The sequence below is a fragment of the Microtus pennsylvanicus genome, chromosome 2 (genome assembly GCF_037038515.1).
Source record: "Microtus pennsylvanicus isolate mMicPen1 chromosome 2, mMicPen1.hap1, whole genome shotgun sequence".
NCBI lineage: Eukaryota > Metazoa > Chordata > Mammalia > Rodentia > Cricetidae > Microtus > Microtus pennsylvanicus.
This window is the reverse complement of record NC_134580.1, coordinates 78,223,481-78,248,492: the sequence shown is the minus strand read 5'-3', so window position 1 is coordinate 78,248,492 and position 25,012 is coordinate 78,223,481. Positions and strand designations below refer to the sequence as shown.

Below are 25,012 nucleotides of genomic sequence, written 5' to 3'. Positions count from 1 at the left end.
CAGTCATCTGTAGTTCCAGTCCCAGGGGATCCAATGCCATCTTCTGACCTCCCAGGGCACCTGGCACACACAACGGTGTGCAGGCATACACGCTGTACATAAAAACAAAACAGTAGGGGAGTTTGTGAAGGGAATGGCAGAGCAAATCCGGAGGCTTGGAATCGGGGAGAATGGATACCCTGCCAGTTTCTGTCTAAAATAAATTCATGTGGTCACGTTTTTCACTGGGCCTACAGTATAGAAAACTCTCTGGGCTTGTATTTCAAACTTGAATCTTCAGATCAGAAATCATTGCTGAAATCAGGAAATACAGTGAGTCCTCATTTACTGTTTCCTAAGGGTCAAGGTATTCATGATTTTTTATTTTAAATAGAAAGTAGTGCCTGGTTATTTTTCTTCTTGTCCTAGTGAGGCCCAGTATCCTAAACAGAGGAACCCTAAGGCAAATCAATCATATATTATTATTATTTGACTTTCCAAAGCAGGACTTCTCTCTGTAACAGCCCTAGCTGTTCTGGAACTAACTCTGTAGACCAGGCAGGCCTCAAATTCACAGAGGTCCACCTGCCTCTGCCTCCAAGTTCTGGAACGAAAGGCATGTACCACCATTATCCGACACTTTTGTTATTTTAATACCATTGTGATATTTGCATCTATATTTTATTTCAATTAAGCATTCATTTGTAAAGAGTGTGCAATATACAGGCTGATAAGGAAGAAGGGGAGGAGGTATGTCAGTCGACACGTTCAAAACAACTCAAGGCATACATTTTGGCGCATCTTTACAGCTAAGGCACATATGAAAGTCAGACCCAGGTGTCTCTTGCAAGATGAACGGGAGTGCACATGTGTGACCTGGGTTTGGGAAGATGTCACACCTATCTAGATGGAGTGCAGAGTCTGCAGCACAGTAACCTCAGACCTTCCCTCTGCATCAATCCTGCAATCAGCTGCATTGGCTTGAGGGAGACCATGTGAGGCAAGGTAGTGGGTGGGGGCCTGGCAGGGTCTGCTTTACATAGCACCTGGCAGAGTGTGTTCCCAAACAAACCTGCTTGCTGCAACCTAAGCTGATTCCCACGCACACCTCGTCATTACACTCCCCCTCACACGGTGAAACTGAGTCCCCTTACCAATTCCACAGCAGCACTCTGAGCACAGCAGGCTTGTGACCATCTCGTCACTGCATTTTGATTTTTAAAGTCAGATTTCATGCTAGTTTTCAGTTATAAAATTATAAGAGCCTTCCCTAAGTCTATAAAAATACCCTCAAAAACAGACCTGGGCATTAATAATGCTACCTACTCCATAATATTTCAATTTCAAATTCCCACTTTACAGGCAGCTAAAGTCAGAATAAAACTGAACATATATGACCAGCCAGTGGTCATGGACAAGCACTAGGGGAACCTGGAATGTCAGCACACAGGGCTATTACTTCAAGACAAGGAATGGGATCCACTTGGAAGGCTGGGAACAGAAAAGTGTCTAGCTTGGTGACCTTTGTGCAATCTGTGTGGCAGGAGATCACATATGACCCTCCTCCAGACCCCCATCTAAAGCTTTCTGTGCATTAAGTCTACAGGATCCATTATGGAAGGTGTCATGTGTACTTTATGAAGTACTGATGTGGTCACATTGGATCTTTATTTAGCTTACTTTGTTCCTCAAAGAGATTTACGTATGTTTTATTGTATACACAGGACTGAATTAATTTTCACTGGAAAAGCTTCCATCAAACTGTACTGTGCTTAAATATGTCCCCCCAAAACTACTTGGGGTCAGGCTCCTGAAGTTTGAACTAATAACAATTGCACAGTCGTGCTGAACTGAATTGTTTTCTCGCCTCCTGAGGACCATCACGATGCTAGCCAGAGAGGTCACAGAGAGCCCCGCAACAATTTATCTCCTGACTCCAAATATAGTATCTATGCTAAATCACTTTAGTCCCCAGGGAACTAAATCATATATATTAGCAAAATGTGCCCCAAATTACACTCTTATCCACCGAATTAACTCAAATAAGAAAGTAACATTAGAACAGTCTGCATAACCAGGAACCTCCAAGTAAACCCTTCATGGGAATTCTCCTGCAGACAAAAAGAGATTAAAGCTCCACACAACATTCACACAAACTCCAAGATGACATAAAGCAGAGGATACAGTTTGAATTACAATAAAATTCACAAGTTTCCAAGGAAAATCTGAGACAACTCCAAGCTGTTTAATTATTTGAGGACTGAACAGTCTTAAAGAGAAGTAGGAGCCGCACAGAGGGTAACACTGTCCTGGGTGGCAGATGTCCACTGGGTTTAAACTTATCTCCGTATTTGAGAACTGTTATGATAAAGTGCTGGGGAAAACGCAAAACCCATAACATTCACCTTAACAACCTTACATAAGCTGCCTACCTGGGAAGCAGCTGGCTTCCACTAGGTGTTGCCACGTACTGCTCAGGCCCATGTACAGTATGCTGAGAACAGGGGGTTCGGGAGCCACTAGAACAGGACCTTGGCCTTCACTGGGTCCTGCAAAGAAGGGAACTGCGGCTCCAGGAGACAAACAGTGCTATATTCTGAGTGGCAAGTGTCCTGCAGGCCACCATTTCTCTTCTCTGCCAGGTAGGGCTACCCAGGAGATACAAAGTGTCTGCTAAGGAGACACTGGGCAGGACAAGGAACACCTCTCCACACTCCACAATGCTTTGAACTAGAATCGTTCTCCAGTTTTATCTTTTTATTAATTCGAATTTTTTTTTGTGGGGGTTGAGCAGTTTAAAACATCAAGGACACAGGTGACCTTCAGAGAAAGAACTAGGTTAATTCCATTCGAGTGACTTCAAGGCATGTGAGCAAGTGTTAACTTGTTCGGGTTGATCACATTTGGTTAATTTTTCTGGATTCTGGGACTTGGGAAACACCAATCCATTCCACAGACAGTTACATCAACTGTGAGACAAATGACAGCTCTTCTGAGCCTGCTGACATTTAAAGAGTATTTCAATAGACAATCAGATGATTACTGACTGTGCCCTAGTCACCCGCTTAGGGCATCTAGGAAAATAACCACCCAACACCCCACAAAAAATGTAATGACATTTTATGTTAAGACAATGAAGAGCATTTTAGGCATGTCAGGAAAGAAGTGGGTTAATAACAGGAAAGAGAAATTTAAAAAAAGCCCTTCAAAGTCTTAAGTTAGAATAAGCTCTCTAGTAATTAACTTTCTGGTCACAAGAGATTGAGAGTCTAGGTAGAGCAGCAGCAAGCAACTTCTCTGTAAGAGAACAGTCTAATTGCACACATAATTCACAAGTTAGTCTTACTTTGCTTGATACTGGTAAAAACTCAGCTTTACGCCAGTCATAAAATTTAACTGAGAAATCACCCAGCGCCTGTCAGTTCTTGTTAGGGTGAAAAAGCACTTGTGATTCTAATTCGCCGTTTCCCCTCTTCAGTCTCTGAAAGTAAGTTGAATAGCCAGAAATGGTCACACCCAAAGGACAGTAGCCAATTACCAAACTACAATCACCAACAGGCTTGATTTCTAATAGAAGAAATTTGACTTGGAAAAAAATCTCCAATAATAAGTTGGACATTTTTGGAAGAAAAAACAATTTGAAAAATAGCAGTGTTCTAGATTGTTAAGAAACCATGGCCAACACACTGTAGACACAGGTTAACTGGTGAAACAGGAAATGTTCAGGAGTGGGGAGACAATTAAGAAACCAGCTTTCTAGGTTAAAACTTGATTCTGAGTAGACCTTGTCAAGGGCTGTCTTTTAATATCAGCTTGATTATTTTTACTCTTTATCCATGGTGACTGAGTATCATAAACTAGCTGACTCGTTTATTACAAACACCAAATGCAGGAAGTTATAAAACTATGCTAAGATGCACATCAGCTGATGGACATTAAGTAAAGCGTTCATGTCAGTAGTGGGGACAGTCACACCAATTTTCCACTGGTAAAGCCAGTACTGTCAATGTTTTGTGGCTTAGCACTGAGCTCCTCAACACATACACTAGAGACATCTAGTCCAATTTGTTTCATAGGCAGGAACATCACCATGTTGGAAAAAGTTTAACTTAGGCAAAAAACTTATGACGCTGGAGTTAAAAAAAAAAAGGCCAAAACCAAGGCAGGAAATGACTGTTCTTAGTACCTAATACAGACATCTTTTAAATAGAAATCTGACCAGGAAGCTTTTAAATATCATTTCCTTTTTCAAAACTGAGAGGGGGGGCTGATATTTTGTGGTAACACTTAACTGATAAAAATGCTTACTATGGAATACAAAAAAAATTAAGAATACACACAGAAAATAGACCCTCAAATAGTTGAGTACATTTTCAAAAGTAAATAAAAAATAACTATTGCTTGCTTTTTCAGGAAACCCCACATTTCTTGAGTGGGAAACAACTGCAGGAATAGGGCAATGCAGGCTTCCCTAGGCAGGAGGTGTTGCGAGAGGCTCAGGGGCTGCTAAAGGCACAGCTAAGACCCACACCACCAGGAAACCAACTGGTGATGCATGGTGAGCTTGTGTAAGGTAGGGGACAAAGCCTTTCCTTCATCTTTGTGGGTGGAATGGAAGCAACGAGAGAAAAATTAAGAGGTTAAAGTGCCACTTGTTGGGGACAGGCTACAAGTGAAAATCAGACTCCTTCCTCCACCGAGGTCTCTGAGCGTCCTCTGGGAAGCAGGGCAGATCTAGCGCTGGCCAGTGGCTCGGATTTGGCCGGAGACAGAAGTGCCTTTTCTTCCTACCAGAAAACTTGAACGATCTTGTGTAAACAGCAGCAGACAGATCCCCTTAGGTTCTTTACCAATGCTCTAATTAGATGTAGGACTCCCTGAGAACTACTTCCACAGTATTTTATATGCACAGGCCATTAGCAGACACAGAACAGCACAACAATGCCCTCTGCACACCACGACATTCGACAGAACATGCGCAGGCTGGCACTGGGCAGGGTGTTCATACAACCATTATGACTGCCAGCCTTGGTTTAGTCATCTCTCAAGAACCTATAATTTCTCAAGTTTTAACAAACTCTGTTTTGAGGAAATCTATTTTATTTATTAATTTTCAAATTATGTGTTTTGTTGCTTTGCCTGCATGTATATCTGTATGAAGGTGTCAAACTCTCTGGAACTGGAGTCACAGACAGTTGTGAACTGCCATGCAGGGGCTAGGAGTTGAACCAGGCTTTGGAAGAGCAGCCAGTGCTCTTAACCGCTGAGCCATCTCTCCAGTCCGTTGAAAAAATCAGTTCTATTTCAATTAACTAAGTTAAATCAAAAGGCAGTCAAGAGGGCTGACAAGTTCCCTGGCTGTAAGAGTTCTGCAGTCATCCTCAGATGACCTTTAATGGCTGGTGAGCTGAATCACTTCGAATGTTTATGTTGGTGATTCTGTCTGCAAGCGACAGAAGACGTGCACAGGGATGCAGACACCAAGCTACACTGCAAAGACAAGGAAGCTTACATGGCCACAGCATTTAACAGTTGGCAACGACATTACCGCATATTATAAACTGGAGAAGCTGCTGCCTGAGCCTCAAAATATGGAAGCAGGGAAGAAGTACTTGGTGCTCAACAGATAAAATGCTCACACTAAGTAAGGAAGGGCTAAAGCAGTCCCTGGACCCTTAGAGAATAATGGAAGGGAGCACATGAGAACTTAAGACTTTCCAGGGCCATGGATCAAAGCTTCTGAAATTCACAGGCGTCCACTAAAATGAGAACTCAGCACCAGAGCAGCCACTCTCTCACTGATGTCAGCACAGGCAGTAGTGATTCTGCTTAATATAGTACCTAAGCATCCTAAAACGAGCCCACGATGCTACGGCACCAACATTGTTAAACAATTCAGCTTCAGCACACTAACTCTGGCCTTTTTTTTTCTTTTACAGTGAAGTACCTGGAAAAAGTCCATGAAGTACAACAAAGAGGTATACTAACTGACAGATGAGCCACAGGCCCCGCCAATGTTAGGTTTCTGAAGACACAGGGGACATGTAGATTTGTAGATTCCTGTGAAGACTGCCTCAGGTATTTGTAACAGTAAGCAGTGGAGGGACCTCACTGCCGACACTTGCTGCTGGTGCTACGCCTTTCCCACTGCTTGTCTGAATACTGTGTACTGGGAGCAGGCAAGGAAGGAACCGGTTTTCCATATGGTTTGTAGTTTTTTTAACCCAAGTAAATGGATGCTAGACTCCTGCATCAGTACTTCGTGGCTGGAAACCCTCCTTCCGAAGGGCACCCATGTCAAAGCGGGTAGAGACTTCACAGCGCACTAATAACGTATCATCCTTAACGAAGGTCCCCTGTCTTAAGGCTTCCAGATGCATAAATGTTACGTAGCCAAAACCTTTGGGGTTCCGTGGGATTGTGGGACGCTGAAAGGCAAGCAGCTCTGGTTTAGCATCCATGACCTCTTCGTGGTTTTGCCTTATTACTGCTTCAGACTGATCAAGAATTGTAAGGCGTATGGTGCCCTGGAAGGGCCAGGGGAGATGACTGTCATAATCTCCTTGCATTGTGTGGACAAACAGGGATATGTAGTTTGCACAGCGCTGAGCAGTGGGTAACTGAAGGTGCAGGCGCATGCACAGCTTGTACCCAGGTCTGCCTGTGTAGAATCCTGGGCTATGAATGACAACAGGCTTTTCCTCTTCTTGGGATTTCAAGTGCATCCCAAAGTTGCCAATCTTCCAAATGTAAATCCCATTACACTGCTGTGCTTCCATTTCAGCAACTTTGTCCTCAAGGGTTCGAATGGTCCGTTTGAGCTCGCTTACATATATACTCTGAGTTTCCATTTTGGCAGTCAGTTCCCGGATTTGATGGTCCTGTCTTACTAGGCGACTTTCCAACTGTTTGATAGTTTCCTCATAATTTGGGTCCTCTGGACAACATCCCCGGGACGGAGAGGAAGTATCACATGTACGCAAAGCAAGGTTTACATCATGAACAGCCTGGGCCAACAGTCTCATGTGCAACTGGGTATTCTCTTGCAGGTGTCGCGCCAAGTGATTTCTCTGCATCTGAAACAAAGCACAAGTCACAACTTGGGAGCATTCACTGAGGAAGAAGAAAAGGACCCAGTCAGACAGACAAGAGGTTTGAAAAGTAGCATCCAATTTCTCTTAAACCTTTATCACTTCTCTGTGTTGTTACCTGATCCAATGAAATAATTCTCTTATTTGACTGGTGCTAACTCAAGAGCACTCAGCTGTTACTCCAATTCATCTCCCTTCTGTCAAGGTAGCATGGACACCCATCCTTCTTTGTTGACTTGAAGACAGCAAACACCTAGGTCTCCTTCTCCCATGTTCCTTCCTCTAATGTTTCTCTCATCAGAGTACAGCTAATAAAACTTTTGCATTAGAAAAACAAGGCAAAGCTTTCTACGGATCATGCTTCCTTTAGTCAACATCATTTTTCTCCCCTTTAAAGCCGCCTGAGCCTACCTCAGCTCCCCTTATGGTGCTGACTTACTGCAAACTGCCATCTCCACCACCAAAAATCCTAAATGTTTTATGATAATCATAACTATAAAATAATGTATATTACAGAAAAATAAAAAATACAGGTGATTAAAAAGAAAATAGGCTACCTATTATCTGTCTTAGCATTTTGATATCCTTCAGTTTTTTCTCTATGCACACATAATATAGAACTTCCTCATAACCTTTAAGTATGAGTTACCAATTTTATCTTTTAAGCTGTGAAATATGTTTATTCTAAGTACTGTAAAAGTAGAGCAGAGAAAAACATGTTATTATGTACACCAGAGAGAACCAAGCCATAGTAAGAGTGACACATAGTAAGCTGTCAGACACTTCACACTGTGACCTCATCTTAGAGCTAACCTAGGAGACAATGCAGGACTTTCCTCCTTACCATGTACTTGTTTTGAATACTGTTTGTTCAGGTTTCTTGCCTTGCTTACCTCTCTTTTCTGTAAGACGAATTCTGTAGCACTGCAATACTGTTTCCATTTCTTCTTACTTTTCCAAGTCAGTGCTCGAGGCTACACATGGGCCATCTCCATTCGAATGCACAGAGCTGGCTAGACTCACTACCACTAAAACATCTTTTCTTTCTTTTTAAGTTCTCAGCTGCACAGCTCTTTCTGTGTTTACTCATTTTGTTCAAGTCTTTCCTTCCAACCCAGTGACTGAGACCATAAACCTACAGTAATTCTGGATGCCCCCTTCTCTGCCTATTGTACCTACTTCATTACTATTAGACCTTCCCTCCTAAATGTGTCCAGGGTTCCTAGAGCTCTCTCTCCATTCACTTTCATTATGCATGCTGACCTTGTTTTGAGTGTTGTTAGTAAAAAGTTCAGATACTGCCTTCCCTTATTCTACTTCATATCTTCCTTGTTGTCGCTAGATTGAACAATATTAAAAAAAAAAACCAAACTTCCAAACAAAAAAATAAGTCACTACACTTACTCTCACTTTCTCTCGTCTTCTTGTCTGTTTTTTTAGAAAACTTTTCTTTTTATTTTAAACTACAGGTGGGTGTGTGTGTCTGAGTTTGGGGATGCATGTGAAGGCAGGTGCTATACAGAGGTGTAGAGTCCTGGGGCCGGAGTTCCTGGCCACTGCGAGCCACATGATGTAGGTCGGTGCCAGGAACCACTGAGACATCTTGCAGAGCTCCCTGAACACTGCTTTCCCCACCTGTTAAGATTCAGTCCACGGGCTGGTAAGACGGCAATGGTGCCTGCCACCAAGACTGACAACCTGAGGTTGATCTCCTGGATTCTACATGGGCGAAGAAAGAACCAACTCCTATCAGCTATCCTTTGGCCTCTACATGTATGCCATGGAACACACGTACCCACATGCATGCTGATGTGCATATGTGCACACACACAAATTAAAAAGGGCAAAGATTCAGTTATATATGTTCATTCATGTGTACCTAAATACTTAAGCCATTACTACATGTGTAATAGCATTAATATTCATAATAATTTACAATAACAGTGTTTATATATAAATGTTTCTAAACACTTAAATTTGTTGGTATTCTTCAGTATAGACCTGAGTATGGTGTGTGTATAATATATATATTTCTGAATTCATATTGCAGAATTCAAAAAAACCTTACCTTCTCATGACAACCAAAAACACTGAAGGTGCAAGGGATTGGTGCTGTTGGGCAGTCCAGATCGTAATGATTAGGCATCTGAAAATCAAAATGAAGCTGAAAAATGTGTTTCCCTGAATATCATGCTCTAGATGATGACAGTACATTTAAAATATTAAAGTAAGCAAAACTGTGTATTATCTACGGTTTTTTCACAATTCTGAGAAAAATTAAATATTAACATCTTACATCACCCAATTCACTAAACTTCATTTCTTAAAATGGGTTTGTTTCTATGATAGAACACTGGTGCCCTCTTGTGGCGTTTACACACCCTAACAACTTCCACAGCAAACCCAGGGACCAGTCATACATTCATGAAAGCATCTGAACAGACCTATTACTTCCCATATGACAATCTTTTATAAATCATCTTATCTTTGAAACCCGGGCATATTTATTTTGGCTCTACTGGGGAACTTGGTTATTATATGGTAGAGATACAACCATCCTTGGCTGGATACAGCACCCCAGACTCGACTGGTCATAGGAGAAGTGTCACCAGTCAGCACAGCCAATGCTGCCTGACATTTGCTATTCTTCTGGAAATAGGACTGAACCTGGGCACAGTCCACGGAGGCTTTTCAACATTTCTAGAAATAATCCAAGAATTTTCCCTCCTGTGTGTTTTCAACTTGCTTATTTGTGGTCCATGATGCCAGCTGAGGTTGTCAGTATAATAAAGCCAAACTGATGGGATGGGAGCAGATTATTCTGCCATTTTTCTAGGTCTTTGAGCTCTCAAATCTAGGGCTGATCACTGCACAGTTGCTCAACCTGCTAGTGCAGTTCACACCATTTTCCCCAGCTCTGTCATCATCAATGATTTCAAATTCATCAATGTGGCCAGGCTTCACCCCCACGGTTAGGAAGGGAATGATGATTCTGGAGCACGGCCTGAGAAGGGCCTGGCATTTGCCTCTCTTCTCGGCAATGTTGATCCTCTTGAGAGCATCTGTCAGTGCATTCTTGCGCTCCATGAGGGAAGATGGTGAAGACACTTCAGCATTTAGTTTAGGGTGAGATCATCTTTTTAAAATAGTACCAAAGGAGCAGGGTATGATGGTACATGCCTTTAATCCCAGCACTTGGAGGCAGGGGCTGCTGAGTCTGACTTGCTTGATCTACACAGTGAGTTCAGGCCAGCCATGGCTACATACCCAGCCACAAACAAACAAACAAACAAACCCAAAAGCCAAAAATAAAAAAACCAGAACCAACCAACCAAACACAGAAAAGGTACCAAGGGGTTCGAGAGGCAGCTCACTATGGGAAGAGTACATTCACCTAGCAGGCATCAACTCTGGGGTGTATTCCAGTACAGAAAGGAAAAAGAAAAGAAAAGAAGAGGAGGAAGAGAAAGGGGAGGAGAGACAGAAAGAGGGAAGAAAGAAGTCATGTGAAAGTTGGGTCTAATTTTCACTAGAAATTGAGCCATAGTTGTGGACCAAAGTTCAGTTTTTCTGAAGTTTCACTACGGTTTTTGTCTTCATTAAATTTTACTTTCATTGAGCTTTTATAAGTTTGGCATAGCATAGTTTCCTTTAAATATTAATTGAGAACAAAAAAGAAAACCAGGGGTACAAGATGACTTCATAAGCAAAACATTTAACACCTTCAAATTAGGATTCTTGGGAAAAACACTACAAACAAACCCATGGGAACATTTAGTCAACGTCTTACCAAGTAAGGCTGTCAGTGAGGTTTTCACTATACTTCTAGCTCACACAGATTTAGTGACTAATATTCATCCTTTGTGGTAAACTCCCTAACTTTCAACAGAGAACAATCTGATGGAATTTTCCTTTCTTTATTAGCAATTAAAGTATAACAGTTTTCTATGACAACTGTTGCCTTTGGTGATGCTCTGCAGTGGTTCTGGAAGCCCTCTGCATTCTGCAGGAGCTGGTGCTGCACAGAACTGTGCTGCTGAGCCGGAGCTTTCTTCTTCTTCCTCGTTCTCTCGGTCAACCTCCAGACAACCAGGCCTCATGCCAATGTGTACATGTGTTCTTCTACGAGTCTGTTTTTAAGTGGGGCCCTTCACTTTCAATTGTTTTCATTTGAAATTCATCTGTTTTGGTTCAGTTTTGATTTCTTTGTCTGTGCTGGGCACACTAGGTAGGGTCTCTAGTCCTCTGAGTTCCATTCCTAGCCAATGGAATCCTTTTATTTTTTTATTTTTTGAGAAACGTCTCTCTATGAAGTCCAGGAACTCACTATATAGATGAGGTTGGCTCAGAACTCAGAGATCCACCTGCTCCTGCCTCCTGAGTGTTGAATAAAGGTGTACACCAGCCACCATGATTTAAGCATCTACAAATACTAATTTTTGTTCCTTTTAAATATTTATTCAATTACATTAACTTATATATTTTTTTGTACAACAGAATGCTTCAACATATACTGACTTTGCCTTATTTTTTATATTCTCAATTAAAAAAAAGGTAGCACTTCTTTAAGCTCTTAAGGACACAGTAATTTGCAAAAGAGACACCTACCTGTTCTCTGATGAGGATTGTACCACAGTATTCACAGATGATATTCGCCAAAGGACAAGTCTGATCATGGATCTAAGTTGTATGAGAGAATTAAGAAATGTATGAGAAAGTCTGAAAACATAAAAAGACTAATTTTTACAGTAATTTTTTTCACTGTGTGCAAATGAAGAACATTTATGTACAGTCACAACATGAGACTTTTGCTAGTTAATGAGACTCGGTTTTCAATCTCCTTCAAAGAATTTGTTAGCATGCAAAACAGATATGACTCCTTTTGAACTTGAAGCAGAGCACCCCGGAGTAGCATGGCTATCACCGGCTGGTGTAATTCTCCAAGGGCAAAAGTTTCAGCAGCAGCATAACAAGCTAATTACAATTCTTTCCAGTAACTTAAAGCAAGCAAGACATCAATCAAAAGGTGTTAGGGCACAGGCTTTGGTACTTAAGCTCTCAGAAGGAGGAGTCCCACTTTGTAGAACACAGTAACTCTGGTTTAACAGATATGCCGAAAAGAGACAAGCCTTTCTCATCAGTTCACCAAATCTGTTCCAATTATGACAGATTTTACATATTTATTATTAGCAAGTTAGCTGAATTTTCTTGACTATTTTATTTATTATTATTATTATTATGTGTTTTTTTTTTTTTTTTTTTTTTTTTTTTGGTTTGTCAAGACAGGGTTTCACTGCAGCTTCAGAGCCTGTCCTGGAACTAGCTCTTGTAGACCAGGCTGGCCTTGAAGAGATCCGCCTGCCTCTGCCACCTGAGTGCTGGGATTAAAGGTGTGCGCTACCATCGCTCAACAATTTTCTTGACTATTTTTATCAACACACTTAATATAAAATGCTCAATTTTCTAAGAAACAAATTTAGAAGCGTATAACTTTAAGGAAGTAACTAAGTATCATTACAGAGGAAGATAAACTTACGCAGGTTATTTTAGTACAGAGTACAAGGGTAGGGTTCAATGTCACCGGAACACTGAAACATTAGGGTGAAACTAATTAGCCTCTTTACAACCCAGCCGGATGGAAACAAGTGCCCTCCCATTATGATGCTGCCAGGCACCATACTATTTCTTTTTAAAGGTTAGCTTCAACTGAAGGACAATATACACACTGAAAAGTGAATGGAGCCAATGGCTTAGTACCAGTGGAACACACTTTGCTGTATTTAATAAATTCTTTCTTACAGATGCAATAGTTGACACCCTATGTAAACCAGTCTGTATCTGCCACCAGACTGTTCACTGATATTCATGGACAGGGAGGAAAGCAGCAGGTATATTTCCTAGCAGCTCCTGTTCATTGTTTACTCTCAGTAATTAGTCTAATGCTTTCGAAGGATATGGAAATATGAAATCCACATTTAAGGTCCCTGGGTTCCCTGAAAATTCATTTCTTTCATAAAACTTAGCTTTTAAAAACTGATAATATAGCTGGGTGGTGGTGGAGCAGATCTCTGAGTTTGAGGCCAACCTGGACTACAGAGTGAATTCAACAAAAAAATTCAAAAGAAACCTGATAATATAAATTAATTTTTGTATTTACATCCTTATCTTAATGCTAACCCCTTCAAATATGTACTTTAAATGTAACGAACAAATCTAAGTTAGTACATACCTCTTTCTCTTCAAATGGCATGGATACAGCACAGTTTACACAAGAAACCTGTCTCCTGGGACAATCCTCGATAACATGTATATTAAACTGGCACTTTTGGAAAGGACGTTGACATTGGGGACAATTCATAAGAGCAAATTCACAATGTGCTTGGTGATCCTGTGATAAAAGAAAATAATTGATTAGTATCTGAAAACCCTAAAAATGTTTTCTAAAGATAATCTTTTCCAAGAAAACAATTTTTTTCTTTCAGAATTACTTTTAACTGTCAATCTGACATAACACAAGTCACCTGAAAAGGGAGTCTCAATTAAGGGACTGCACAGATCAGATTGGCTTCTGGGCATGTTTACAGGGGACTGTTTAACTGTTAACTGATGGAGGAGGGCCAGCCCACTGTGGGTGGTACCATTACTGGGCAGGTGGTCCTGGGCTGTATAAGAAAGCTAGCTGAGTAACGGCCTCTGAGCTAGCCAGGAAATCGTGTTCCTCCAAGGATTCTGTGTGAGTCCAGGCCTGACTTCCTCAATAACAAATTACGATCTGGAACTATAAGCCAAACACAGCCTTTCGTACTCTAAACTGCTTGGTCAGAGTGTATCTTCACAGGATAGAGACTAAATATGGACAGTAACAAAAGACCACATTCTCTAGCCACAAACAGCATGGAGGCCTTAATAAAGTCTTTCAAACAATAATTGTGATGTCAAGTTTATAAAAAGAATAAGAAGTCTCAAGTTAAATTTCCAGTTAGAGAAGTTTTGGAAAGATGTTAGATTTCCAGATTAGTAATTTATTCTGTGCTGAAAGGGTTATGGAGGCCCAAAAATGTGAGCCTATTCCACCTTTTCTGAAGGTCAGAGTTTGAGCTTGCTCAAAGTTGTTGACAACAACTGTGTCTACACACCCTGACCTAGGGTGTGGTTGCTTGGTGTTGTGAACATTAATATGGCCCATACAGGTAGATCCACTCCACCCTGACCCAAGGTCAGAGAATTTACTTCTTTTGAAATAGGAGGTTTGACCTATGGTGTGGCTGCCTTCAGGATACTTGGTCTAGGGTGGGCTCACTGCCTAAACAACAGAATGCTTTTCTCATGAATTAATGGCTTGATGTCTCAAGCACTGAAGCAAGTAACTGTTCTGGCTGTCCTTTGTATCATGTTAAAGCAGTCTTTTGCCTTTGTCCCCCTTTTGTACACCCCCTTGGGGTATAAAGTGCATGGAAAAATAAACACCGGCTAACTCAGAACTCGAACTCAGAAAAATTCAGCATTCAGTGTTCACTAAGTTGCCCTCCTGTTACTATCCTGTGTCACTGTGATTCCTCAACTTTTCTAATCTTCACGCCCCTACCCTGGGACACAAACCCGCCACGGCTAGGATCACAGCAGTATTCACCCCAAAAAGGTGGCTCCCGACATATGGCAGCCCACCATGGCATGGCTCACAACAAAGGGTAACTCCCACTAATAGAGCTAAAGAGGTGGCTCACTGGCTAAAAGGGAATGCTGTTCTTCAAGAAGACCAGATTTCTGTTCTCAGCACCCTCACTGGGCTGTAAACAACTTTCTGTAATCCCAGGGAATCCAATACCTCTTCTGGCCTCCATGAGCACCTGCGCATACCACACACACATACTGAAAGGAGGAAATCTTTTTTTTTTTTTTAAAGAACAAAATAAAAGGGACAGACTTGAAACCCAACCTAAACATTCATAAACTATATGAATATTTGATCCAGGGAATAAAACAATGTGCAATTTAAAAAAATAGAGAAAGTATGATGAAGGTACTGAGATGATGGCTGTAAGACACTTTGTTTCTTATTTCAAAATGAGAGAAATAAAGTTAGGTTAAGATGTAATCTCCAATTAAGGAGCTCTTCAACTGTTGAACTGTAAAAGTGCTTATCTGAAACCCTCCCAAGAGCACAGACTTATTTTATTGCGGGGACAAAGTCAAAGTAGAAAGAATAAAACATTTTCTGTTTTTTTTTTTACACTTAATGATGGCAAGAATTTATTCACCCATCCTGATCTGCTATAAGGATACACACACAACAGGGCAAAGTCGTTATGCTCTACAGACTACATTGTGTAGTGACAACAGCTAGAAAACATTCTAATACCTCGAGATGTCTCAGTTCCATCTTCTGCAAACAGCCTTTATTTGGGCATTTTACCGTCAGGGAAAGGATCTCTCGCTTTGCAAAATTGTCAGGAAACAGTTGATTTTCCAGCAGTATTTCATTGTCAACTGGACACTTGTGACCTGCATCCCTAAAAGAAGCAGGAAGTTAAAGTTAGTAGCCTGAAACGTTCACCTTGGAAGACTGACTGCCTTATGAAATAAGGCATGCATTATATTTCACAACAACACCAGAATGATAGTGCACTGTGGAGTTTATGAATTCACTTATGAAATGGATGCAAACTAGCGCTGCACTATTTATCAAAAGCAGATGGGCTGTAGATGGTAGGATAAATTCCAGCTGGAAAATAAGCAAAACACTGAATAAAACGATAGTTTGGCATAAAAATGAAGTGAAGGTCAGTTAGGAAAGACTTCTGGCAGTCTGGCTGGCTGTGCTCTGTAATACCTCTACAGTCGACCACTAAGTCAGACTACGCTGCTTACAGTCTTAGCAACACATTCATAGTGTTACAAACACAAGTCAAACCGGTTAGCAGAACTCTTCTGAGGCTTCTGGTAAGCTCTGAAGTGAGGTCTATGATGACACCATCTCCTGAGCCACAGAATGATTTCATTTGCATATCGAGGGTGAACTACCGCAGAGCTAGAGGACTTCTGTGGTGGGCTTCCCGATGTTCTACCTCCCCTCATCTTTGGTGGGAAAATCAGCCTCAGAAAACCGGGGAGTCTGCCATTCCCTTTGAATTTTTTGATTTTCAAAATATCATTTTAAGATATTTTATTTTTAACTATGTATCTGTATCTGTGTGGGGGCATGTGCACATGAACGCAGGTGCTTATGGAGGTCAGAGGTATTGGGTCCTGTGGAGCTGTAGGTCTGGCAGTTATGAACTACCTGCTGGGGGTTCTGGGAACTGACTTGAGTCATCTGCAAGAGCAGTAGATGCCATCCCTCCAGCCATCCAGAGATGTCTCAGTCTTGTGTCAGAAAATGTGATAATCAGATAAGCCACGGGAGCCTTAATCAATTACTGAAACGTTTCTTCAACACTGCTGTCAAACAGCACAGAACTAAGAGAGACAGAGCTGATCTTTATGGGTTCTGTTTAAGATTACATAATGCATGCCAGGTATGGGATCTCTGTGAGTTCAAGGTCAACCTGATCATGCAGGGAGCTCCAGGACAATTAAGACTATATTCCTTGTCTCAAAAAAAATTACACAATAAACTATCAAATACTTTTAAAACATAGAAAGTAGAAACAAACCTTGTAAAATATGCATATCTAAGGGAAAGTAATAACTTTACAAAGTAAATCTAAAACCACTACCCACAGTTTTAGAAAACCCAAAAGAAAATGAATTAGAACAAGACCCATTTTGATTTCTTAAATGATAGTCAACGAAGACTTTACAGCAGTTCCTTTTAAGAGATTAAAACCATAGTACTTTGTCATTTCTAGCTTCGAGGGAAACAGGACTAAGGCCTCAGATTTCCTTTTGTGGGATTTGTTTCTCTTATCACTATCCTACAACTTTCAAAACATTTTGCTACAAAGATTAGCGAGGTAGCTTCCTGGACACTTGATGACACAGTGTGCATTTCTCCCTTATAGACATCAGCATGCCACATGTGCTACCATTTTACCTAATTATACTACATTAAAACAGGGATGGGAGGATGAGCCTTAAACACCGCTGGCTGTGACCTCACAGGCTGGGCTGAAGGTGGTACTATTAGCATCCAGTGGACACACAGCAGGCATGAAGCTCAGGGTCTAGACATCCTGCCTCAATAAAGAATCATCTGGCTCAAAATATCAACAGCGCCAAGGCTGGGAAACAAACACATAACATAACCTTATCCTCTACAGTTCCTACTGATTCAATGCCAGGCAACACATTTCCCCTCAAATTAAAAAAATGTGCTACTCCTTTGTTACTTAATTCAAGCCCCAAGGATGGAGTTTTATTGACAAGCTGGTACAAAAATTGAGAGGTAAGAATTCATAGACCATTGAGTATCCCAAGATGGCCTTAGTCTACTTAGAAATCATTGCAGTTTGGTCCCTAATGCAGCAATGCTCAAAATAGAGCTTTGGAGATGTGACTGGAACTCAATGAGGGCTCTGACCTCCTCAGTGGATTAATCCATTTGAGGGTTCAGTCTGTTGGTCAGTGTGAAGGTAATGGAAACCCAGGAGGTGAGACCCAGCAGAACTGAATGAGGATCTTTTTGTCTTGTATATTTTAATCCAGTTACAACACTCATACACCAAGCACCTACTGTGAGGAAGGCACTATTGCTGTAACTAGAGAAAGCCAGTTTAACATCTCAGTCTCAAGGATCTACTTTCCAGTGCTGTAGGCAGAAAACAAAAACAAAAACAAACCTGCATCAGTTATCAATTGTTTAAGGGAAAAATGCTAGGGGTAAAAAAATCAAAGCCTAGCCTGATAAGGGATGGGACAGGAGCCTCCTTTCATACTGCAGCACAAACTGGGATAGGCCCCTAACTCACTCACTTTTCTGTCGTCTTTTTTCAGAGCAGCCTTTTCTGTCTGCCTACTCTTAGGATGACCTGTTTCTTTTCTTCCTTCTTTCCTTTTTTCTTTTGAGACAGGTTTACTTCTATGTAGTCCTGGCTGTCTTGGAACTTACTCTGTAGACCAGACTGGCCTCAAACTCAGGGATCTTCCCGCCTCTGCCTCCTAAGTGCTGTGATTAAAAAAGGCATTTGCCACCACCGCTCTAGGGATGGCCTGTTTCTAACATGCTCTTTGTATTTGGTTGTTATAAGCATCGTTCTTTCTTAAAATCAAATACCTTATAGATTTGATGATGCAGGCTTTGCAGAACCTGTGGCCACATGGTGTTTGCACTGGTTCCCGTAACGCCATCAAGCAGATGGGGCACTCATACTTGCTCTCCAAAGGTGGGTCAAACTCCACGTCGTATCCCTGGATCTCCTCCATAAAGGAGCTGGAGAAGTTCCCCGTGCTGGCAGACCCACTCACACTGTCATCTTTCATCGCAGCACTGCAGGAGGCGGCCATGGCAGCACAGCAGTCACTTGACGACTGGCTGGACCCACAGCTGTTTTCACAGTTTAACAGACTCATAGTAGCTTCGTTATCAGTCAATCTGCACACAAAGCGAGAAAAAAATGCTTCAGCATGCAAACACATAGCTTACCCATACTAGTCACATACTGTTTTAATATTATTTACAAATAACTTCTAGAGTGACTACCACTTCATGGTAAGTTATCTGATTCCCTCCTTCAAAATGTTTATGAATCACCTATGCCGAACACAAAAGAAAGTTCCCAGTCTATGCAATGACAACGGGAGGCTGGAGAAGGAAAGCCCTTCAGTTACTATGCCCGAGCATCACCAAGATGGGGAATTTAGTGTTCACTGCCGTGCCCAGCACAAGAGTTTTTCACATAGTGGTAGATGCTCACTAAACATCTACTGAGGAGGTTTTTCACGTAATCAAGGGTCCGTTAGGTATTCTTAGTTGAAGAGAATAGTACAGCCTGCAGGGAACAGCAGTACTGGGTGTGTGTGTGATCTGGACCACTCAGAACCTTAAACCCCATGTGGATTTCTAAATGCCCAGCATGGCAATTTCTTTTATATAGAAGGAATGGAATTTAAAAGTGTATATTTATCTTTCTGCCTTCAAGTCAGATCAGATGACCATGTTTCACTACTAGTGACTGGAAAAACATGTGAGGTTTCTTTGCCTATGGAAAATTATTGTATTAGGAGCAGATAGATGCCTTCACATTCTAAACTGTTATATTATATATATATGAGATATGAATGTTTAAAAGCAACTTATAATACCTATAACCAGTCATGTCTTTAGCTTAATTATCCTGGAGGAAATTCCTAATGTAAGCTATAGTTCTAGAAGCAGAATGCAAACCTCTAGTCAATACAGCAGACAATAACCCCCATACCTGTCTACATAAAAATTCTGTCTGCCAGTTTGCCAATTGGAGGGTTAAGCTACCAGGCCAGTGAGATGGCTCAGTGGGTAAAGGTGCTTGCCTCTAAACCTGACCACCTGAGTCTAACCCCTGGAACCCATAAGTTGTCCTCTGACCTCATACAGGTGCCACCTACACTCCTCTCACACAGCAGTACACACATGTATCAAACAACAATAAAACCCCTAACAACAACAACAACAAAAGGAGTTCTCCATTGGGTCTGGTGGGGGCAGGTCTGGAAGCTGAGGCAGGAGGATGGATTCTGGATGAGCCCGCTTTCAAACAGTCAAAAGAGGGTTGAGAAACAGCCCAGTGGCAGAGGACTTGGCCTGGCCACTGTGAGGCTCTAGGTTCAACCCCTTGAACTGGAAATCAGGACAGGGCTCCCAGTCTGCACCCCTTTCTGGATGCCTCAAGTCTTTCAGTCACCGTCTGACAGGTTCCTACAGAAGCAGGAGGGGCTGGAGGACAGCTCAGAGGTGAAGAGCTCCTGCTCTTCCAGGGGATCTGAGCTGGAGCCCTTTTCCCATGCTGGGTGGCTGATCCACCCGTAACTCTGGCTCTAAGGAAATCTGGCTTCCCTATGCACCTGGACTCGCATGGACAAATAGCAGAAAATAAAATAAATCGTAAAAAACAAAACAAAACAGAAAAACCAAAACATTGAAGTGCAGTGCTCTGGTCGCAGGGGCAGAGCTGTAGTGCAGTGCAGCCTCGGGGCTAGGCAGTCTGCACCTAGGCCTTTCTTAGTCTTGTGGTCACAACTGGGGCAAACCGGATAACCCTACGCTTCAGTTTCCTCTCTTATTAGTGAGAGTTCCATCTAGAGTTCCTGCTAGGATGACATGTGTTAATATGCACTGAAAACTGAGAGCTGTAGCTGCAGTCAGAACAAGTTATTATTTCATACAGTTTTACACAGGATTGTCTTCGCTTATTAGAGTGAAACCATAGAGTTTAAAAAGGTCAACTTGCCTAAGATCACCAACTAAGTAGCAGAGTGGGACCAATCCACAAGTCTACCTGACCCCGGAACCTTCTGAACTACATTATGTTTATCTGTGTTGTGACAAAGTAATTTAAAATTTATTTCTTTTTAAGTGCTGTCCAGTGTTATTACACTGAGTTGATTTAATTCCAAAAAGTCACCTGACACCTCATACCATTTTACTTTATTTTTGATAGTTTTGAAAAGTTGAAATTACCTCCTAAAGCCTTGCCATTTCTAACGTGAATTCCTGGGACAAGCCCATTCTGATTGGAAGACAGGAAAGAATGAGAAACTGGCACACAGCAGAACTAGGCAAAGATTGAGTATTAGACCGCCCGCCTTTACTGCCTTTATATGGAGGACAAAGGACAGCTGTGCCTCTCTACAGATTGCATCCTACCTCTACTTCTTTAGTCATGGTTTCTAAAGTAGACCTGTCGGGGAAGAGCATGCAATTCTCAAAATTTTCTGATACATGACGTTGTTTACCCAGTATACATCGAAGACTTTCAAATCTCCACTCCCACATAGTATGTACCAGAGTGTCCATTTTATACACCCTTGATAAGAACAGGCCTTTAGACTCTCAGTCTGTTTTGTTCTGCTTTGCTTAGTAAAGTCATTTCTGAGATATTGATATTTATTACTAAGCTATACAGCACATATCACAGTGCTAGCTGTATCTGTATGGCGAACCTGAGGGAACTAAGACTGCCCTTCCTGCCAAATGTTCAATTTAAAATTCAGCTATGGTCAGGCTTTATACTGCTTTCTTGCTGTCCACTTGAAGACTTGAGTGTCACCTGATTTAAAGAGATCTTTTGCGAACTACACATTCCTAGTTAAACATGCTTGACAGTAACAATTAACAATTTAAGAGAATTTCCACTGAAGGAGCACACTGCAAGTACGTTCTTAAAAACCTGTACGGGCATCCATGGGCAAAGGCGAGGCGAGAACATAAGGAGGGCGAGAAGGGGGCCGCAGCATTCTGAACTCTCTCAGCAGCCATTATTACCTGTTCAAGGTCCCTCCTTGGAAGCTGCAGAGATAGCTCAGCAGTTAAGAACTAGTGCAGTTCTTCCAGAAGACCCAAGTTCAGATCCAGCATCCATAGCAGAGTCTGAGAACCACTTATCATTTCCTGGGGATCTATACCTTCTTCTGACTTCTGTGGGCTACACACCTGAGGCATACACACATACACACATTAAATAGAATTAATTAATTAAAAAGATAAAGATCCCCCTTACCATTGCCAAGGTGGGGGAGAGTTCACAAAGCACAGCCCTTTTCCAAGGTCTGACTTACAGTTAAAGGTTGCTGGAGGGACTTTTCATAGTAGTGCAGTCACTGTTAAGTTGCCTACGTCCTGAGGGCATCCCTAATTAAACTCATGGCTTTATCAAATATGAACATACATACATATCCGCTCTTAGGGTATAAAACACCATGGGCGTTATTAGAAAAAAAACCCTACCAATATCAAGTTGCTTTCATTACTTTCCATGCTTTAAGAGCAGAGAAGCTCTATGTCTTCCAAATACTCTTCAGATAATACATACACCTTGAAGGTCTGCAGGTGTGTGTGCACCTGTACGTGTGTATGTGTGTTTAACATATACTGAGATATTTTAACACACAGTGTAGAAATTAGACTCCAACTTGATTACTACTAGGGAAGTTAAGCTACAACAAGCACAGCCACCTTTTCTGAGGCAAGTTAAAATATTTTACCTCTATTTTTATGTGTTGCAATGACTTAAGTAACAAAGCCACATCTCTATAATTTCCCAACAGTGACTAGTTGTCTTTATTAACACTCAGAGAAGAAGGAATGGTGTCCTGAATCAGCTACAGAGGTGAGAATACAGTGGTGTGTGTGTGTGTGTGTGAGAACACGGTGCTCTGAGCAATCCAAGAGCTGCTACAAAAGCAGACTCCAGACTCACTGCAGTAAGTTATGCTTTGCTACAAAGTATTTCTCAGCATAGTTTTTAGTTATTTGGATGACTTTCTCCAGGATAGAGAGGGCAGAATAAAATTTAGGTCATTCTTCATCTTGTACCTCACGACTGCAATCCTGTTTGCTGCTGAGACTCTAGTAAGGCACACTTTAGTGAAGTGCCACAGAGGTAACCATTACCAACTAACCTCAACTACACAGTGAGTAAGTAAGTAATAAAATTAGCCTTACCAGAAGTCATGGCTTGTATCTACAAATCTGTACCTAGGTATATATTATAATTCAAAGACAATGAAGTTAGATGTCTTACATGAAGGGTAGAGTGACCCACAAAGACAAATGCTATGCTAGGAAATGTGGATGTTACCTCTTGAAAGCATACATTTTATGTTAACTGGGGTGCACACACAAGTAAACATGTAATTCATAAATCAAGGCCACATAAAAGAAAATACTGACAATTACTTAACTTTCTACAAGGGACTCACCTGGTGGGATTCACCAGTTGGAAGGAGAGAAGTGACTTGTCCTGTGACTTCCACACATGAGCTTAGGCACAAAGGCCGATATACACACACAGGAATACACTAAATAATTATGTAAAAGCAAAACCCAAATTTCTTTACTAACTGTGTGTCAAGTCCTTAAAAACCCATTCTTTCTGGGTGGTGGTGGCCCACACCTATAATCTCAGCACTTGGGAGGTAGAGGCAGTTGGATCTCTGTGAGTTCAAGGCCACCCTGGGCTACAGAGTGAGCTGGGGGGCGGGGGGGGGGGATGATAGCCAGACCTGTTATACAGAGAAACCCTGTCTTGAAAAACAACAACATAAAACCAAAACAATAACAAACTCATTCTTAAAATACAAAGACCTGCAAATGGGGTACAGTGGTTAAGAAATGCTACAAAATATTTGACGGTTGTAGTTTAGTTTTGAACTCAAATTCAAAGTGATTTTGCTTATCCAGGCATTGTTTGCTCCTCGAAAAGCCAAGGATTTTTGGACAATCTCTTACACAAACCAAGTGACCAATTTGGTTTAGCAGCAGAATTTATTATCACAGACAAACAAGGCTGTAATTTTGAAACAGTACACACACACACACACACACACACACACACACACACACACACAGCACATCAAGGCTGAATCTCAGATATGATTCTTGTATGCATCTTGTGGACAACCATAGCTCAAACACTTTCCTTGAGTCACATGACACTAAGCCATCTACACTCCACCCTCCACTTCAAACCCCAAAAGGAAAAAAAAAAAAGCTCCTTTACCTCGGAGCATCATCAAAGGAGGTGTGAAACGCCAGCGGCTCAAGGCACAAAGCCTACACTTTGGATGTGACAAGTTGTTCTCGTTTCTAGACTTGTGCAGCAGGCTAGTAACCTGCTCTCAGAGACACATGCAAATCCTATACATCCAAGCTTTGGGTGCTTTCTGTCCACACACGATGGTCTAAGTCTCAGCTGGAGTTCCCCTGAAGTCAAATACTAGGAACAGTTTTATCGACACAGCGTCTGGAACAATCGCTAGAGAGCAGGGTTGGGGAGGGAACATGGGTGTCATCGAACTTTTTTTTTCTTTTCTTTCTAACTTATGGCTTAGGACCTCTATCGAATTTAACAGGGAACACAAAAAAGTTTCCCCCTGCACTCTGGAAGTTTGAAGGTTTTTTTTTATTTTATTTTTTCTTTTTAATTTAAGCTGGAAGGGACGGGAAAACCCAGCGGGCGATTTCCTTCCCTGGGCAGGGAAACACGAGGTGAGGATCAGCCAGGCTGAGGAAGTGGGATGCAGTGAGCCGGGAAGGGACAGGATCGGCGGGAGAGGCTCCCAGACCAGGGGCCGGGCCAGGACTTTGGGGCGAGAGCGGCCCGGGGAGGGCACGAGGGCGTCCCTGGCCTGTGCGAGGGCTGCGGGCGTGTCCGGCACCTGTTAGACGCCGGGCACCGAGGGCAGAGGCGGCTGCGCGCCGAGACGGGGGTCCTGGGGCCACCCAGACTGGAGGGGAGAGGGGCGGAGTCCGGGACCTGTGCGGGGACGAGGGAAGGGCGGCGCCGGTCTGTGGCAGGCGAGGGCGCGCGGCGACACGTCCCCGTCCCGCGGGGAGCCGGGGTGACGCTCCCGGGCCCACGGCCGCCGGAACCCAAGTTCGAAGCCGCTCACTCACCGCTCGCCCACGCACAGACGCCACAGACGACCGGGAAGGCTCCCGGTCGCCAACACACGCGGCGCTCCGAGACCGAGTGATTCCGACGCCAGACTCCGGGTTCGAGGGCAGCAGCCGCCGCGTCCGCCGACGGCCGGAGCCTCAGCCCCAGCCGCGGCTATCGCTGCTGCTTCCGCCTTCTCAGCCAGCCAGGAGCAGCGAGGGGAAGGGAGCGCGTCCCGAGACAGAGCGGCCCCGGGAGTGAGGGCGCCCCCTGGCCGCGGTCCTCCACCCTGCGGCTGTCAACCCCGCCTTGCAATTCTGAACTGATTGAAGGGTGTGTGTGTGTGTGTGTGTGTGTGTGTGTGTGTGTGTGTGTGTGTGTGTGTGTGTGTGTGTGTGTGTGTGTGTGTGTGTGTGTGTGTGTGTGTGT

General features: G+C 42.5%; 1 protein-coding gene and 1 pseudogene across 1 annotated transcript; both read right to left on the bottom strand.

Annotated features, from left to right (window-relative positions):
* Positions 1-644: 644 nt before the first annotated feature.
* Traf6 (TNF receptor associated factor 6) lies at positions 645-24,736 on the bottom strand. The gene is made up of 8 exons (XM_075961522.1): positions 24,601-24,736; positions 21,469-21,636; positions 18,283-18,600; positions 15,430-15,580; positions 13,300-13,458; positions 11,679-11,750; positions 9,139-9,216; positions 645-7,055 (listed from the first exon to the last, which is right to left on the bottom strand). Exons 3-8 carry the CDS (start codon positions 18,576-18,578, stop codon positions 6,219-6,221), a joined length of 1,593 nt encoding a protein of 530 aa, XP_075817637.1. The 5' UTR covers positions 18,579-18,600; positions 21,469-21,636; positions 24,601-24,736; the 3' UTR covers positions 645-6,218.
* On the bottom strand, positions 9,712-10,169 carry LOC142845223 (small ribosomal subunit protein uS8 pseudogene; annotated as a pseudogene).
* Positions 24,737-25,012: the final 276 nt, after the last annotated feature.